Raw genomic sequence first — 17,458 nt, 5'->3', positions numbered from 1 at the left:
CCGCACCTCAGCTGAGCCCTCAATGCCAGTGAGCTAGACTGGCTGAGGAGCGAGCCCGGAGCACAGCAACGGAGCGATCCATTTCCCGGAGAGTTGTGGGGTGTGTGTGTGTGTGTGTGGAGGAATGAAAAGTAACTATAATAGAGAAATATAAAATTTTCTGGGGATACTTTCAGATTTTCGAAGTATGTTTACACGTAAAACATGTGCTTTCTGTCACGAATTGACGTTTCGTTCTGACTTGGTCTGAAACGTGAACGCAAAGAGAAATGTATCACCCTGGGATTTCACCCTGTGGTATGGCTCATGCTTCATCATGTTTGGCATAAATTAGACACTATTCACACCGTAGTAAAAATATTAATAAAACAGTTTTTTTGCTAATAATTTTCCTTTCCCAATTTAAAATGTTTTCTTTTTAATTTGTTACATAAAACTTTAAACCACCCCACCTTTGATATATAAAGTTACTATACCATTTTCAGTCCTTCATAATTTAGACATTCAAAACAAGAAAATAAATTTACATTACATGGTTATATGATAATATCACATAAAGACACCAAAAACTTCTTTTCAGCACTATTTTTTTGTTTAATGAATATTAATTTGCTCGTGGCTGAAAAGGTGGAGAAACAATTCAACATCCTTATTTACCCTCATCAGTTAATCCATATGAATATGCAAATCAACAACGCCCCCAAAACAAAATAAGTCCCCGCCCACTTCTCCTGGTTTATTTGCATATTAGAAGCCTATTGGCTCTTATATTTTGTGCCGTAGAATGTAGGTAGTACTTGCCTGTCAGCATGCTGCATTTAACTTACCTCAGAAGCGGAAACTCTGAATTAAAATTAAAATTAAAAGCAATCTGAACATATTGTGTATGATAGAAAAGGTTTTGAAGTAAGCATTTTTATCAGCAGCTCTGCTGTCCAGGAGTTTTTTTTTTTTGTTTTTTTTTTTTAAATAAATCCGTTATGTTGAAGCTATAAACTGGGCCACTGCGATGCCTTTCGAAGCGGCCTTGCTCCATTTTCACACCAAGATTTATTTTAACCAGCTTTGACAAGTTTGCTTACAGGATAGGTCAGGAGAGTTGCTGATGCAACCTATTTTCCCTCAGAGATGGCCTTAAATAACATCTGGCAGATATTTAGGTGTGAATGAAATTCACACTAGCACACCAGACTTTTTCACTTTCATTTGATTTAAAACTACACAGCCTATGTGGTTAAGAATACGGTGATGCTACTGGAAAATGCTGCTACTACCCACCACCTCAAATATAGTGGTGGGTTTCACTCTGACTGAATCACTGGCATTAAATCAAGACCTCAGTGAATGAGGAGAACGAGAATGATCCTAAAAGTCAGATAATGCAAATCCAAAATCACAGCTTTTAGTTGAATAAATGCTGTGCAGTGCAATCAGATGCGATGTGGCAAACTTTTTCAGTTTCATTGAAGATTTTAATCTCTGGTTAAAGCTGTGACTTCCAGGGGTCTGTGGTGTGCAGTTAGTAGGGGGAAATGCAATGCCACTGCCTGTTTCTGCATTTGTCAGTCTGTACAGTATTTCACTGAGATTTTTTGTGATTGTTGCTGCAAAAAAAGTTTGATTGAATTGAAGAGGGCTTTGGCTGAACGCGCGTTGTGATGACATCTCATGATGCGTCCTGGCTCAAATCTGCAGTAATTTTGAAAAATTGCATGCTTCTCCAAATATTGCAGCGTTTCCTTGATTTTGCCTTAATTTCTGCGATGGAAAAATCCTGGAGGGACTGCTTCGTACCTGGTTAGAGCGCCAAATATCTGTATGTGGATGTGAACCAGGAGGGGGAGTGGTCTGAACAAGTTTTTTTTTATTATTATTATTCAATATGAACCCCACCTATATGCTCCTGCAAACTCAGTTTGTATAAAAATATAATAGAAATGTGGTTTAGATCATAGATTAGATCATAGTGAAGCAGTATTTAGGTCAGATTACTGGAGCGAACCACTGATGGAAAACAAATGAATAGTACTCCTCTTATTTGTATGTATTTAGAACATATATTCATTATGAATGATGTATTCATATTCGGTTACACTCCTAGTAGACAGGGAGTTTTTACGATGGTAGTTATAGAAACTCGTTACAGTATCACAGTTATTATTTAGCTATTATTTCGTTTCAGATGAATCTGCATACCATTATTTGCAAGACATAGAGGTTTTTGAAAAACAGTATGTTAAGGTATTAATAGTGATACAATTAAATATACATTCACTGGACACTTTAATAGAAACAGCTGTAAACCCAATCAGCCAATCATGTCACAGGAGCGCAATGCACCAAAAATATACAGGTCAATAATTTCAGTTCATGTTCGCATCAAACATTCTTATCACTTTGACCACGGCATGGCGGTTGGTGCCAGTTTGAGTATTTCAGAAACTTCTAATCTTCTGGGATTTTCACGCACACGTCTCTGGATGTGTGTCGGAAAGCAAAAAGCGCCCAGTGAAAGGTCAGAGGAGAATGGCCAGACTGGTTCGAGTGGACAGGAAGTCTATGGTAAGTCAAATAATCACTCTTCACAACCAAGTTGAGCTGAAAAGCATCACAAAGTGCGCAACACAACAAACGTCAAGGTGGATGAGCTACAACAGCAATCGAACACATCTGGTTTCACTCCTGTCAGTCAAGAACTCACCCAAACTGGATAGTTGAAGCCTGGAAAAACAGCAAGCAATGTTGCATGTGAAAATCCCAGGAGATCAGCAGTTTCTGAAATACTCAAACTGACACCAACAACCATGCCACGGCTACTGAGAACACGTTTCTCCATTCTGCTGTTCGATGTGAACTGAAGCTTTTGACCTGGATCTGAATGATTACGCATTGTGTCACTGCCGCATGACTGGCTGATTGACTGGCCAGTGAGAGAATTTCTGAATGTGATATAAGAGCTGCTCCCTGGGATAGGCTCCAGATTTCCCCATGACCCTGAAAAGGATAAAGCGGTATAGAAGATGGATGGATGGATATAAGAGCTAATAATAAACTTTTCTGTTTTAAGGTCTTAAACAAGACATAACAGTGTTGTTAGACACCTAAATCAGGCATGTGCTAGTAAATTAACTTGAGCCTGTCAACAGGGATGCACATTAGCTAGATATGGAAACCTGCTGATGCTATTTAGGCTGTATGTCGTAACAAGTTTTTCAACAAGAGTAAATGAACATGGATTCCAATTTTGAAGATAACAGTAGAATGAAGATAAATTTCTAACCAGAAATGAAGGAGGATGAACCGTTTGCACTCAACTGCATAAGCCCAATTGACTAGTCAGGTAAATCGAATCACATACATTTTTCAGTTTCTGTCCAATTTGTGGGTTTATGGCTTCTATGGATGGAAAGTTCCATCCATCCATCTTCTACCACTTACTCCTTTTCAGGGTCACGGGGAACCTGGAGCCTATCCCAGGGAGCATCGGGCACAAGGCAGGGTACACCGTGGAAAGGGTGCCAGTCCATCGCAGGGCACAATCACATACACACTCACACCCATTCATACACTACGGACACTTTAGACACGCCAATCAGCCTACCATGCATGTCTTTGGACTGGTGGAGGAAACTGGAGTACTCAGAGGAAACCCCCGCAGCACGGGGAGAACATGCAAACTCCGCACACACAGGGCCATGGTGGGACTTGAACCCCCTGGAGGTGTGAGGCAAACGTGCTAACCTGGATGGAAAGTTCAGGAATAAAAATCTAAAACAGCCACAGTAAATAAACATCTTGGTGTACTGTATAGTGCCTATGTGTGAAGATTTGGATTGTGATAATAAAATTCATCTGTGGTATAATAAAAAAGTGGGTGTGTATTTTCTTCTTATTTTTTTTACGGAAGTGGTTTCTTGTTGCTAAACGTTTCACAACTTCTGATTTCAATCATTTTGGGTAATGGTGGTTTTCACCTCAGCGTCTTTCCTAAACAAAGTGCTGACTTACGACAGATCGTTTCCTGTCATCGTTTACAAACCAACCATTTCCTACAAACCGTTTTAAGGTTTTTGCGATTACTCAGAAACTTCCGTTTTGCTGCGCTGCAGTTCAGGGAAAGGTGTGCAAATTCTCAAGAATACACAACCGACACCTGCCCGACCTTAGATTTGTGACTGAACTACTTCTTAATCTTGCTGAAGCATGCACATGGCTGTACAGCTGGTTCTGAGCTATTAGATTACTTTATAGATTACCATGTTGCTCTATAGACAAGACTAACCAAATGCGTGATAATTAAACTGAAGCAAATGCTTATACCTTACTGATGTGGATGACAAGAACAATTACAGTTGGAACAATAACAGTAATGCATTGGTTTTTACTGTCTGTCAGTGCACATTTCTAGTGCCTTGCCTAATTTAACAATTATTTAAATGCAATACAAAGTCAATTTATTTTTGCTAAACAGAAAGGAACAATTTCAGCCATGGTTAGGCAAAAAAAAACAAAACCCAAAAACAACAATAATCACTGGCCATAATATTGCAAAGTTTATGATGTGAAAGAGTCGACTCTTATTGGTGAGCTGAGCCAAATGATCTGACTCGGTGAAAAGAGCCAGAATTCCCATCACCAGCTTAAACATTCAATTGCGAAGCCTCAGAAGATGTAATCAATCAGTACTTCATATGTTACGGGAAAAAAAAGATCCTTCTACACGATTCTTTATCTCCGTTACCACCTGTATCGATCATACATGGTGGATGTGATTCAGCGCCGTTCTGGGGAAGATCTGACTGAAATCATTTGTGTGTGTGTGTGTTCACTGACGTATCCGGCTTGTGAGAATCACCAGATAGCATCAGTAAGATGAAAGACTTTCATTACATGAAAAAGTTTGGAGACAGCTACAAATGAGTCCCATGGTCTCATACAGTGATGCAAAGGACATAAATAAAGATATTGTGAGCTGTAATTATTTCCAGACAGCAGTAGCAGGATGTGAGACATTATTTTTGAGCATGAAAATTATTTAGAGGAAATGATTTGTTAAACAAGGTGTGTAATTATATATATATATATATATATATATATATATATATATATATATATATATATATATATACACACACACACACACACACACACACACACCTGGCTGAAATGACAGAAAGGAAAAAAGAAAAGTTGTAACATTTATTCATTCCTCCACTCTCTCTCTCTCTCTCTATATATATATTGTGCTGTATAAAATATAAATTTAATCTGTACAAAAATAATAAACACATAAAAAATAAATTGTTTCACTTGAACCCCTTAAACTATCAGGTTACTGTTCAGATATTTATTTTAAAGTATAACACACAGTAACTGCTACAAATTAACACTCAAACCAATAGAAAAAAGGTGTAGCTGGGAGTTTAAGGTGTTAAATGTTTCAGATTACATTACATCACAAGACATTTTGAGCAATAAAGTATACAGTATATAAGACCTATCTACAGTCATTTTATTTGATTTGATTTTTTTTCTAATACCACTGGGGGGCGTCAGTGATCTACATCTACTAATGTTTGCATTTCCTATTGATATACAGTGCAAGACCACAATACTTCCTCAGAGTGAACGTGTGGGTAAAGTGCAACTCGCCTACTTGTTATTTGACATTTGACATTCAAACAAGGGCATTCAGTTTTCTTTTGAATTCTGCCTTGGCTATAAATTCAGGAGGACTCACATTGTTAAACATTAATGATTACAAAAATGAAGGACGGTAAGGAGGAAGGAAAGGGGGTCTTGAATACTTGAGCCTTCCTTAACTAAACTAATGAATGATGTAACTGTTCTGATAATGGTCCACAGAATTCTTCCCTGAGATATGTTTTTTAACTGCACATCATATGTTCAGTCAATTTGGCTTTTTCCCAACGAAGAGAGAGAGAGAATAAAAAAAAACAAGTGTTCACTCATCCATCTTCTGTAAGCTTTTAGATCACAGAGGAGGGAGCACACACCGAACGGGATGCCAGACCATCGCGGAGCACTTCATGTCTAAATTCACACGTTCCCGCCTAGAGACAATTCAGTGGAGGCAGTAAACCTACCGGCATATTTCTGCGAGGTGGGAGGAAACCTGAGAAGCCGTAGGAAACCAACACAAACACCTGGGGTATCGATGAAATACTGTGTTAAAGCTCCATCACAATAACAAAATTGATTTTCTCACTTCAGTGGAATTAGGTTGATTGTACAGACAAGTCACAGAGCAGTAATGTTCTCTGTATGCAAATGTTTTTTTCTTGCGTCATACATATTTAAGAGCTTATCTGGTTAAGGCATGCAAATGACCCTCGGCAGTTTAATGCATGACCTTCTTTCTCCACGCTACCCTCGAACAAATTTCATACAAGTGGGCTTTCCCTTAGCCCCTTGTCTACTTTGTGTCCTTGCATTCGGTGCCAGTGTATGAGGGGAAGTGTGTTGGTGGACGTGTGTAGGGTTTTCATTTGCATATTCATCAACATGTGTTTTGACGATAAATGTGTGGGTGTGTTTGCACCTTTTCTGTTGTCTAGTGGACTCTAAAACAGGGTTTGCGTGTGAAATAAAATCTACACATGACTACTGGTGTCAGATGATGATCCACTACAGCGCCAAACCCCACCACACACACACATACACACTCAGCCTGAGATTAAACGTTCACCGCTAACAAGCCAGTGGATTTCCCCCTTGTCTTCTTCAGTACTTAGTCATCCCACTTTCTTGCACTGACTGTATCGCGTCTTTGCTGTCCTCTTGCTCACAGGATACGCACAGCTCTTCCTCTTGAGAAAGAGGAAACTCAGGCTCCGGCTGGTGCACGCAGGGGCTGATGGGAATGGAACAGGAGCCCGTGGCCGGGTTCACCTGGCAATTAAACGTGGCCGTGATGCTGAGGTTAAGAACGGGGCTGGAGACAGCGGGCTGCTCGACATGGATGCAGTCCTGACTCATGCCTGTGCCCTGGCTGTGGCTGTCAGATGACGATGAAGTGGACGGGTCGCTGTTGCTATCTGCTAACAGTCCCTGGTTTTCTGTCGGGCTGGAGAGGTGGACTGAGTTTAAACTCTGTCTGGCCTAAAGACAAGAGAGACGAGCGTTTAAGCTGGACTGTGAAGGCCTCGGCATACATAACTTAGAGACAACAATGACTGTCATGTGAAGACTAAATCACTTTTGTGAGCTTGTAAGCTTTGTGTACGAATGCTCCAGTACTGCATGTGGCTACTACAATTTCCAGTGAGATCAAAACTATACACAGTTGAGGTCATAAGTTTACATACACCTTGCAAAATTTGCTAAATTTTAATAATTAAAAAAATGTTTATTTAGTTCTGCCCTGAATAAGCTATTTCACATAACAGATGTTTCTATATAGTCCATAAGACACAATAATAACTGAATTTACACAAATGGACCATCTTTTCACTCTGAGGACGACTGAGGGACTCCTACACAGCTATTACAAAAGGTGCAAACATTCACTGATTTTCAAGAAGGCAACACAGGATACATTAAGAGCCAGGGAGTGTAAACTTTTGAAAAGAATGATCGGTGTAAATTGTTATTATTTTGTCTTTTGCGAAACATGGAAATATCTTATGTAGCTTCTGAAGGGCAGTACTAAATTTTAAAAAAATAACAATTTACACAGATCAACCTGTTCAAAAGTTTACACTCCCCTGGCTCTTAATGTATCCTGTGTTGCCTTCTTGAGCATCAGTGAACGTTTGCAGCTTTTGTAATTGTCGTGTACGAGTCCCTCAGTCGTCCTCAGTGTGAAAAGATGGACCTCAACATCATATAGTCGCTGTTGGAAAGGGGGTCAAATATGTAGAAGATGCTCGAAAAGCAAAGAATGTGCAGGACCTGGAGGATTTATTCTGAAGAACAGCAGGCGGTTTAACTGCTCAGGACAAAACAAGGGACTCTATCTATGAACAACTATCACAAAACATAAACACAGTCGTTGATCATCCAAGTAACGACACACAGTATTAATAATCGAGCGTGTGTAAACTTTTGAACTGGTTCATTTGAGTAAATTCAGTTATTATTGTGTCTTGTGGACTATATGTAAACATCTGTTATGTGAAATAGCTTATTCAGGGCTCTACACATTTTCTCTAGATCATGTTTTTGCAGATTTTGCTCAAAATATTCCCATTGCTTCCTGACTTTTCGTACCCCGTAAAATATGAGTCCATTCAGATACTTACTTCGACACCTTCATGAACTGCAGGTTTAGCTAGAGCTGCGAAGAAAATGGTGGGGGGAAAAAGATTAGAAGAAAAATATTTATAAAAAAACAAACAAACAATCTTACCATTTATAATTTATTGAAATTCATTTGAAAGAACAGACTGGCTAAAATAGAAAAATTGCCAATATTGTGCTTTTGCCACACATTTTTCAAAGAGCTGAAAATCTTGCATGTTAGAACTGAACAAGTCTTATGACATCATAAAATCTAAAAGCAAATCGCACTAAACGTAAATCATGGCCATGAAACACCAGAAAAGAAAGGGTATCTACCAGGCTCATGGTTCATGGAGGACAGTTTACATTACATCAGAGTCAAGTGAGTACGATAAAAGATGATGATACAAAAAAAAAAACTTTCAATGCTGTACTTTGATCTATGCTGATTCTGACATGCCACATATACAAAATCTTGCAGACATTACCTTTCCTGTGACAAATACAGAAAGTTGCTATCAGCAAAACCATCAGCAATGCAGCGACAGGCAAACCTGATGGTGCAAGATTGATAGATATAAAGAGATAGCAGAAGGAAGAGAGAGAGAAAGAGAAAGAGAGAGAAGGGGAACAACACAGAACGGAAGTAAAGAAGGAAATGTCATATAGGGCAAGGAAGGGAGGGACAAAAAAAAACACAAAACACTTTAACACCATTGCATGCTGAGGTTCCCAGGAACTGGCCTGCTTATCTCATTAAAAAATACAATAACAGCCAAGAAAAACACAACCAATATCCTGATAAATACACAGAACAATCTATCTACAGGAATCAGCTTTTGGCTTGTACCCCTACTATAAAAATTCTTGCTTTACCGATCCATAAGGCGATGAATCTGTCAGGAGGACGTGGTGAATATACAGGGAATAAACTCTGTGATGTGGAGTAAGAAGTCAGGAATGGAGGCATCGTAGAGGGCTCGGTGGGTGAAGAACTAGTCTTTGGCGTGATGGTTAGGGGACAAGTGGTAACACGACTTGGGACTGTGCTCAGAACTGGACCACACACTGTGTCGGTTGTGGCAGTGCCCCGAACCAGCACACTCCTGCAATACAGATCACACCTGAAAAAAAAAAGCCCTGTTAGTGTTAGTACGCAAAGTGCCAAATAAGTGCCTTGAATGCAGGTGGAGAGAAAAATGTCTCCTTATACATAAAATAAAAGTGTTTTGAGCTACATTCAGTAAAGCTCAGCTTGAAAAGTGAGTCAGCTACTGAGATTTTCACAAGATCACACACAAAAGTTCCTCAAGGGTTATTTTGAAGCATTTAAGAGTTCTACTTTGAACCTTATTTGAAATGAAAACCAAATAAAATGAATAGTCATGAATAAAAAATATATAGTTCTTCCTGCTTTACTGATTTCCAACTGATGTGAATTTTAAGGCTAACAAGATCTGATATCAAGCTAACTCACGTTAGCCTATTATACTGTGTAAAGCAGTAGCCAGGTCTCTATCGAGCTAGCTGATATTAGGCTAATTAAACCTAGCAGCTAAGTTCGCTAGCAAGCTAACTAACATCGAGCTAAGTAAAAGCAGATGCAAACTGCCAAGTGTTAACCGTTAGTCATGCTCGCTAGCAAGCTAGCTAACATTAAACTAACTAAAAACCAGCAGCCAATTCATTAGCAAGAGAGATGCTAGATAAATGTAGCCTTTTGTTGTGTGCTAAATGTTAGCCGAACTCGCTAGCAGGCTAGCTTATGTTAGGTTAATGGTTATATTTTGTATTTAAATCCAGGATAAGCTAGCAATAAAGGGAACAAACAACATTAAGTAGCTAGGAACCTAGCCAACAAGCTAACAAACAATTGGTTAACTATATATTAAAATCAGTAACCGGTTTGCTAGCACGTTAGACAACATAAGGCTTTCATATTGTAAACAGTAGCTAAGCTCGTTAGCATGCTAGCTAACAATTCCCTGATGAAAAAAAAAAAAACAATCAATAGAAACGCTCTTAGAATTTGTAATGGTTTTAATGGTTATAATGGAAATTGTATTGGTTTTAATGAAAACTGTAATGGTCCCTGTGGATCTCTACTGGTAATTTGTTGCCTTCTATTGGTGGCATGTTATGTCTAGTGGATACAATTAAGGACCTATGTCCTTAATACGTACTTCTATGTAATGGTTTTGATGGTTAACAACTGATGGTTTGTAATGGGATTTGTAGTGGAAACCATTTGAATTTCTGTAATGGTTCTATTGTTTGTTTTAAGCAGGGCTGACTAACTATTAGGTGATTAAAACAATTAACCAAGCGACCTTTGCGTGCTAGAAGGGGATAGGAATACAAAGTGGAAATTGCCACTGATTAACTTGTGTGCAATTATTTTATAGTTTTATTATCACTCAGGTACCGAATGCTGTGCTTTGTTATAGCAGTGTACGAGAAATGATATACATATATATATATAAATAAAGTTTATTATTATTACCGAGTGTGTGGCAAGCATGGCTGCGTACTGGTTTCATTAGAGTATGTTCCTTCAGGACAAATACCACACCTGACATTTTCTGTAGCCGTACCTGCATCAGACACATGCAAATATACCCAAGTAATCTTACAAATCATGGTTCAGTGGTAGAAAAACAGGAAAATAATCAACAACAAGCTTTGACACTGGAGACTCCTTCCATAAATGTTAAATAAACATCTTGACTACATGATTACACAATGATGGATCTGAAAGCATTGTCTATCCCTCACAAGTATGATGATGATGATTATGATGTGTGAGGAAGAAAAAAAACTGGTTCAAACCAGAACTGTTTTCCCTGCTGAAAAAAAAACAATATAAACCCTCATAGAATTTGTAATGGTTTTAATGGTCATAATGGGAATTGTATTGTTTTAATGGAAGCTGTAATGGTCCCTGATGGTATCTACTGGTAATATGTTGCCTTCTATTGGTGGTATATTATGTCTAGTGGATACCGTTAAGGACCAATATTGGTTTTAAGGGTTAGCTGATGGTTTGTTGCGGTATTTGTAGTGGAAACCGTCAGAATTTCTGTGACGGTTTCTATTGTTGTCGTTTTTTTTCAGCAGGGCTGTGCTTTAGGCCTATTTGTTTGTTTTTGAGAAAGGAGCCATGTGCTATGATGATCTTGAACTACTCACCATCCTTATCATACAATTCAGCCTCATGATGAAACAACAGAAGATGCGGTCACAAGTTCAAAACCAACACAAGTTGGTTACTTCTGAATTAATGTTTTGTCGCAAGCTGACCCCAAATACACATCCATCACACACACTTTCAAAATCTTCATGTAAAATGTCTTCCATACAAATAAGTTGTAAGTGTAAGTTTTTACTGTAGAAATGATAACATATTAGAACAAGAGCTGGAACTACTGTCAGAGCTGCTGTTAAAGAAAATTAATAAACACTTTCTGACCCAATCAGAATCGAGCCATTGAAAGTGCTGTTGTATAATAATGCAATAAATGTAAATTAGTTTATTGTACTGAACTTTCCCTCCTACCTGGTGATATAGCTCCTTTGCCAGGGGTACACGGCCTGTGCTTTTCACAACTAGTACAAGAAGGAGAATCATCTGAATGAACGCAGTACCACCCAGGCTTACACACACATACTGCATCACTGACCCTGGTGCACTGCTTGGCGTATTCCACGCCCTTGTCTGCCAAAACAATTGAGAATTGAAACAGCATTAAAAAGGGGCAGTAAAAATGTAAAAATGGTTGATTCTACATACGTAAGGAATAAACGACAACCGGGTAGGCTATTATAGGAAAGTAATCGATGACGAGGTGGTATGATGCATATGATATGCTATTATTTTTGTTCAATTTATTATTAATCTTTATTCAGTGTCCTCTATGCAAGTCCCTGTGAATGAGCTGGTACTATAGAAAAGCTAACATATTAGATCAAGCACATTCATCAACATCTTCTGACCAATCACAGAGAATTGTGTATTTGAGAATTCAAATACACAGGAGGATAAATATAAATATATAGGCATGATGTTAGGCATGGGCAGATTATGATCATTACAAAAAGATCCCTACCTTCATAGCATCTAGTGCATGAGAAGCAGTTTGGGTAATAATTCATGTTCTCCAAGTACATTCCATCAGGACACGGCACACACACTGTATCTTCCGTGCTGGTACAACCTCTCGCCTTTCGGGTTCCTGTATCAATATTAACACACCTAGTAAGCACCAAAACATTTCAGCATTTAAACACATCATCACATCACACATCATCTTACCAGGTTTGCATTTGCTGCAGCAGAAGTTGTCGGCCTTGTACTCAGTAGAGCTGTCCCTGCACGCACCATTCGTTTTGTATGGCAGCGAATAGGACTGCAGATGAAAAAACAGCAGGAATCAGAGACTGACATTTAGACAGACCCGCAACCAGGAACCGACACTGCTGAAAAGATCCCAGCAAAAGAGCAGAAGCAGATTCCACTTCCCTACTCACTGGGATATTTTTATACACCAAGGCATCAAATCTTCCCTATAGTACAGAGTGTACAATCTATCGTTGTAAGTGGGTATCGTTGCACAACTCAAAAATGTGCATGACTGTCAGCAGACCTGTTGAGTAATCAATTAGGCATCAATTTAAGCAATATTTTTAAAAAACCCCACAGAAGTTTAATAACAGTACTGTAGGCATACAGAACAGCTTGGGAAGGATGGTGATAGTGAAGTACAGCTACTGTTGCCACTCCAAAGTTGATTATTTTCCAGTAACGGAGTAACAGTGTTTTATTATAACTCTTATATCACAGTAATTTTGCTAATGATTAAAATGTTTTATTTATTAAATGTCACATACTTTTAATGTTATGGCATGTCAATGTTATATGTCCGGATTAAAACATGCTGTTATTTGACAAAAGAAAAATGTATAATTGTTGAAATGGTGACCTTTTCTGGTCGATAAGCAGATGTTTAATTAACATTTAGGGAAGGAGTCGCCGGTGTCAGTGCTTTGTAACACAGTGAGGTAAAGCTATAACTTTTCCGGAGTTAACGCTTTTTGCGTTTTCTCAGTTACACGACAAGCTGCAGTTTACGTCTTATCGAGAGAGAGAGAGAGAGAGAGAGAGGGTGGAGAGGGAACAACCGTTTATAGCTGCTATAAAAGAAGTGATAACAGGAACAGGTGCATCTTTAACAGACATTCCACAACATTAAATGTAACTGTAAATGTAATTAGGTTCATTCTTTAATTGTACCTTCTGCTATTATAGCAGCTGATGTGGTATAAGAGGAATAATTCACTTCTTTCAACGTACAAGAGAAGAATTTTAATTATGATGTTTTATTCAGACCCATAAAATAAAATATTTGTAGCTAAGCAGCAAAACAACAACAAATACTCTTACAGATTAATAGTTTAACATTTAGTCTAACGCATTATGGTGCAGTTGCACAAATTTGAAGATAAATCCACCACATGCCATTAACCACGTCTCTTCCCAGAGAGATAAACACCCATTCTGGGAAACGCATAACGCGTTGCCGGGAAACGAGCTACAGTCAAAGGGTAATCGCTTCCGGAATGCATTCCTCTACCTGCCTGTAGACAGCACCCGCCCCCTGCGCCATGATTGGTTAGATGTTTATTGTCGCAGTCCGCCGGTTGGAGGGTTTCACGCAAAGCTCTCGCGCGTAAGAACGTCTAACCAATCACAGCGCAGGGGGCGGGGTTCGGTGGGGAAAGGCCTTGACACTTCCTGAACAGCAGCAAGCTGCATGACGCATCAACCACATACGGTGTATCTAAGCGCACAAGAGCTGACACACATCCTTTTACACGCGCGCGCGCACACACACACACACATTCACCTTACGCCGCCTGCAAAGACACGCTTGGTGTCCGACTTTTGCACTTGCTTTGCAGTAGTTCTACAAGCTGACAATAAATCTATTGACATCATGCATGTGACTTGAAGTGGAACATTTGAAGTGGATTTTTTTTTTTAAACACTGAACCATTACACTTCAATGTCTTCTGTTATATTAAAGAATTCTGCACTCCAATTCATAACAATTTGATTAAAGCAAGTTATCAATACATCAACATTTACTGATAACTTAAACGCTTATTTACAAAAAGTTATAATAAAAGACTAGAATAAGGTTTCAGACCTTCCTTGTTTGTCAGTTTTGGCATCATAAATGAAAAAATCTATATTTTCTGGCATACATACATGATACCGTAATCCATTTCAAATCCTGACACGAATACATTTCTGTTTAACAATAAAAATGGATTCACACAGCAGTTGTGTGTGAATACATTCAGCCTTCCCTGAAATCCTTTTTTTTTTAAATAAAAAAAGAATAAAATATAACAGTGAACATCACTCAACATTATTACCACCAATATGCCATGCACATGTGCTCAAAAACTTTCATAAAAATCCAAAATATAAATTGTTATTGTTGTTTTTATCATTAAAATCATTTCCCCTTAGAAATCAGAAAATGCTCTTGACAGTTATGCTTTTCAAAGGGGTTCCTCAAGGTTTCTTTATATAGGTAAGGATTCTTAACTTTCTAATTGGGTTCTAGCGTTTATGGAAGGGAAACGATCTGTTATAGGGTTCTATATATTGTAGAACCTTACGGATTTCCACAGAGGCGAAACCATTGATGAAATACTGCATAAAAGATGTTAAGTAAGGAATAAAACACAGAGCGTCATGCAGCTATAGTAAAATAATCCAGTGGTGAAGTGAAGTTACTGTTACAGAACCGAAGTTGATTGTTTTCTTATAAGAGTACATCCTGAAGCTTTATCTCTGACACTGGAGACTCCTTCTTTAAACGTTACATAAGTGTCTCACCATGTCAACAATTACATTTCCATCACATTAAAGTACCAGAGCTTGTCTCTGCTTAGTCAAATAAACCAAATGTGGGTGAGCACTGTTCCTCTGCACTCTCTTTACACCAACTCCACGAGAACCCGTAAAGAGCTCTATGTAGAGCAGATGGTTTCCTTTTCATATACGGTTCTAAGTGGAATCCATTTAGTGCAGTTGTAGTTCTTAACCATCCAAGAAACCATTAAGGAATCCTCATTTTCTGACAGAAAACAAAGTTTCCTGGACAATCCTCTGGTGTCTCATTGGTGGAAACTTCAAAATGTGGCGTTGGGAACCTTTTTTTTGCTTTGTTAAGTGTACTAGTCCTTTTTTGTTTTGTTTTGTAGATGCACTCTAATGAAAAAAGGATTCGTCGATGTTTTTTCAAAAGTCTTTCTAAACGGATTCTACTCAGAACCATATCTGAAAAGGAAATCCTCTACACAGAAAAAGCAAAAAGCTGCTAGAAGCGTCTAGTCAAGAATGAGCGCCAACGCATCCCTAATTTCAATTACGAACTCCTCAGCACTCTGATACACCTTCTGTTTAACACCTTTTAGGGTGTGTACTGGATTCTTTATTTTCTTCGGAGGGATTCAAGTGTTTTGGTTTGATTAAACTGAAAATCGCTTAATTTTATATTACACGTGCGGGTTTATAAGCCACAGAATGTCAGTTGGAACAAGCAGTTGAGCATGAAATTTACATGATTTACACAAACTATTCAAGCTCATGGGTCTAGTAGAAAAAAATAAAAATTGAAAATTGGATATTCTACAAGAACTGCCTGGTAATTGTGAGTATTACTTGCTTTCTCCAGAACTTTTCCTCAACAAACCATGCAAACGTGGTGAATCATAACGCCCTTTAGTGTGATATTAGCAAAAGAGCCTTAAAACTCAAAACAACACAGAAGCCCTGATAACCTAAACCCTACTTCTGCTTGATATAAAAGTTGAACACGTGCAACGCTTTTCTCTCAGTAAAGAAGAGCTGCATAAACACATTTCAGGTGTGACGTTGGTGTTAAAGAAACCATCTTCACTCCCTTGGTGAATAATTAAAAGTCATGCAGTCGTTATTAGGTCGTTAACAGTTTTAACGGGATGATCGGTTTGCAGTTCTGGTTTGACATACACAGCAAATCAAACCTGACCATTTAACACTTTCCTTTATTCTCAGTTCACCACAAGTCTGTTCTGCTGAACCGGGATTTTGTGGGTAATTACACAACGTGAGTCACACTTTCATGGTGAAGTTCAAGTGTCTACAGCAGAAAATTATTACAACAGCAAAAAAAAAAAAAAAAAAAAAGGAGGAGTATAAAAGTTCATAAAACTCAAATTAATGTACAATTTCATACAGGAGAAACAACACAGGTGGTTAATATAAATACAGCATATATATACATATATGTGTGTGTGTGTGTATATATATATATATATATATATATATATATATATATATATATATATGTGTGTGTGTGTGTGTGTGTGTGTGTATAATATATATATATATATATATATATATATATATATATATATATATATATATATACACGCGTGTGTGTCAGTGTGTGTAACCAACAAACCATATATTTACATAAGAGAAAATCTGAACAAATATAAACCCTTTCCCCCCAATTTGTCATCATTTATCATCAGTAATCCTGTGCACCTCCTCTGATCAAACGTCCTAACGACTTTCCCAAAGGACTCAAAAGCAGGAGGCTGAAAACTAACAAGACTATCGTTATGAATCATTCATTACCGCGAAACATTACTCAGCAAAAGTAATAAAGAGATATGAAGTTTCCTACCTTTGCTTTTGCAAGCGACGCGACAACGCCGAGGATCAAACATCGAAGCCCAACGTTCATTTTTCCAGCTTTTTTTTTACGCGACACTAAAAAGCGCGCTCACACCGTTACGGAGACCTGAAAGCGCATTCACGGCATCACCGCCCCGCTGCATGTGAACGCGCACTTTTCTTTTCTTTTTTTTCTCTTAAGGGTTTGCGGTCAGAACCCGGAAGCACACAGACAAACTTCTTCTTGACTCTTCAGCGTCACGTGTATGGTTACATAACTCTGCGACTCGTGAAAATCAGGAAGGAAACGAAACAAAACAATATACATATATATATATATATATATATATATATATATATATATATATATATAGAGAGAGAGAGAGAGAGAGAGAGAGAGAGAGAGAGAGAAAGAGAGAGAGAGAGATATGATGAAGAATTAAGGCAGCTTGTCCGAGCATGCTCGTTCTGAAGTTT

General features: G+C 38.3%; 1 protein-coding gene across 1 annotated transcript; it reads right to left on the bottom strand.

Moving 5' to 3' along the window:
- Window positions 1-5,185: 5,185 nt before the first annotated feature.
- Window positions 5,186-17,206, bottom strand: tnfrsf1b (tumor necrosis factor receptor superfamily, member 1B). Its single transcript, XM_053653387.1, has 9 exons — window positions 16,992-17,206; window positions 12,557-12,650; window positions 12,351-12,476; window positions 11,801-11,959; window positions 10,748-10,838; window positions 9,121-9,368; window positions 8,733-8,798; window positions 8,265-8,299; window positions 5,186-7,122 (listed from the first exon to the last, which is right to left on the bottom strand). Exons 1-9 carry the CDS (start codon window positions 17,049-17,051, stop codon window positions 6,745-6,747), a joined length of 1,257 nt encoding a protein of 418 aa, XP_053509362.1. The 5' UTR covers window positions 17,052-17,206; the 3' UTR covers window positions 5,186-6,744.
- Window positions 17,207-17,458: the final 252 nt, after the last annotated feature.

The sequence above is a fragment of the Ictalurus furcatus genome, chromosome 21, assembly GCF_023375685.1.
Source record: "Ictalurus furcatus strain D&B chromosome 21, Billie_1.0, whole genome shotgun sequence".
Lineage (NCBI taxonomy): Eukaryota > Metazoa > Chordata > Actinopteri > Siluriformes > Ictaluridae > Ictalurus > Ictalurus furcatus.
This window is presented reverse-complemented; position numbering and strand designations above follow the sequence as displayed.

Coding starts and splice junctions, on each gene's coding strand:
- tnfrsf1b (XM_053653387.1), bottom strand. CDS start 17,051: ATGAACGTTGGGCTTCGATGTTTGATCCTCGGCGTTGTCGCGTCGCTT. Junction 11,960..12,350: donor ATGCACTAGATGCTATGAAG/GTAGGGATCTTT, acceptor TTGTTTTGGCAG/ACAAGGGCGTGGAATACGCC. Junction 9,369..10,747: donor CCATGCTTGCCACACACTCG/GTAATAATAATA, acceptor TTTTTTTTTCAG/GTGTGATCTGTATTGCAGGA.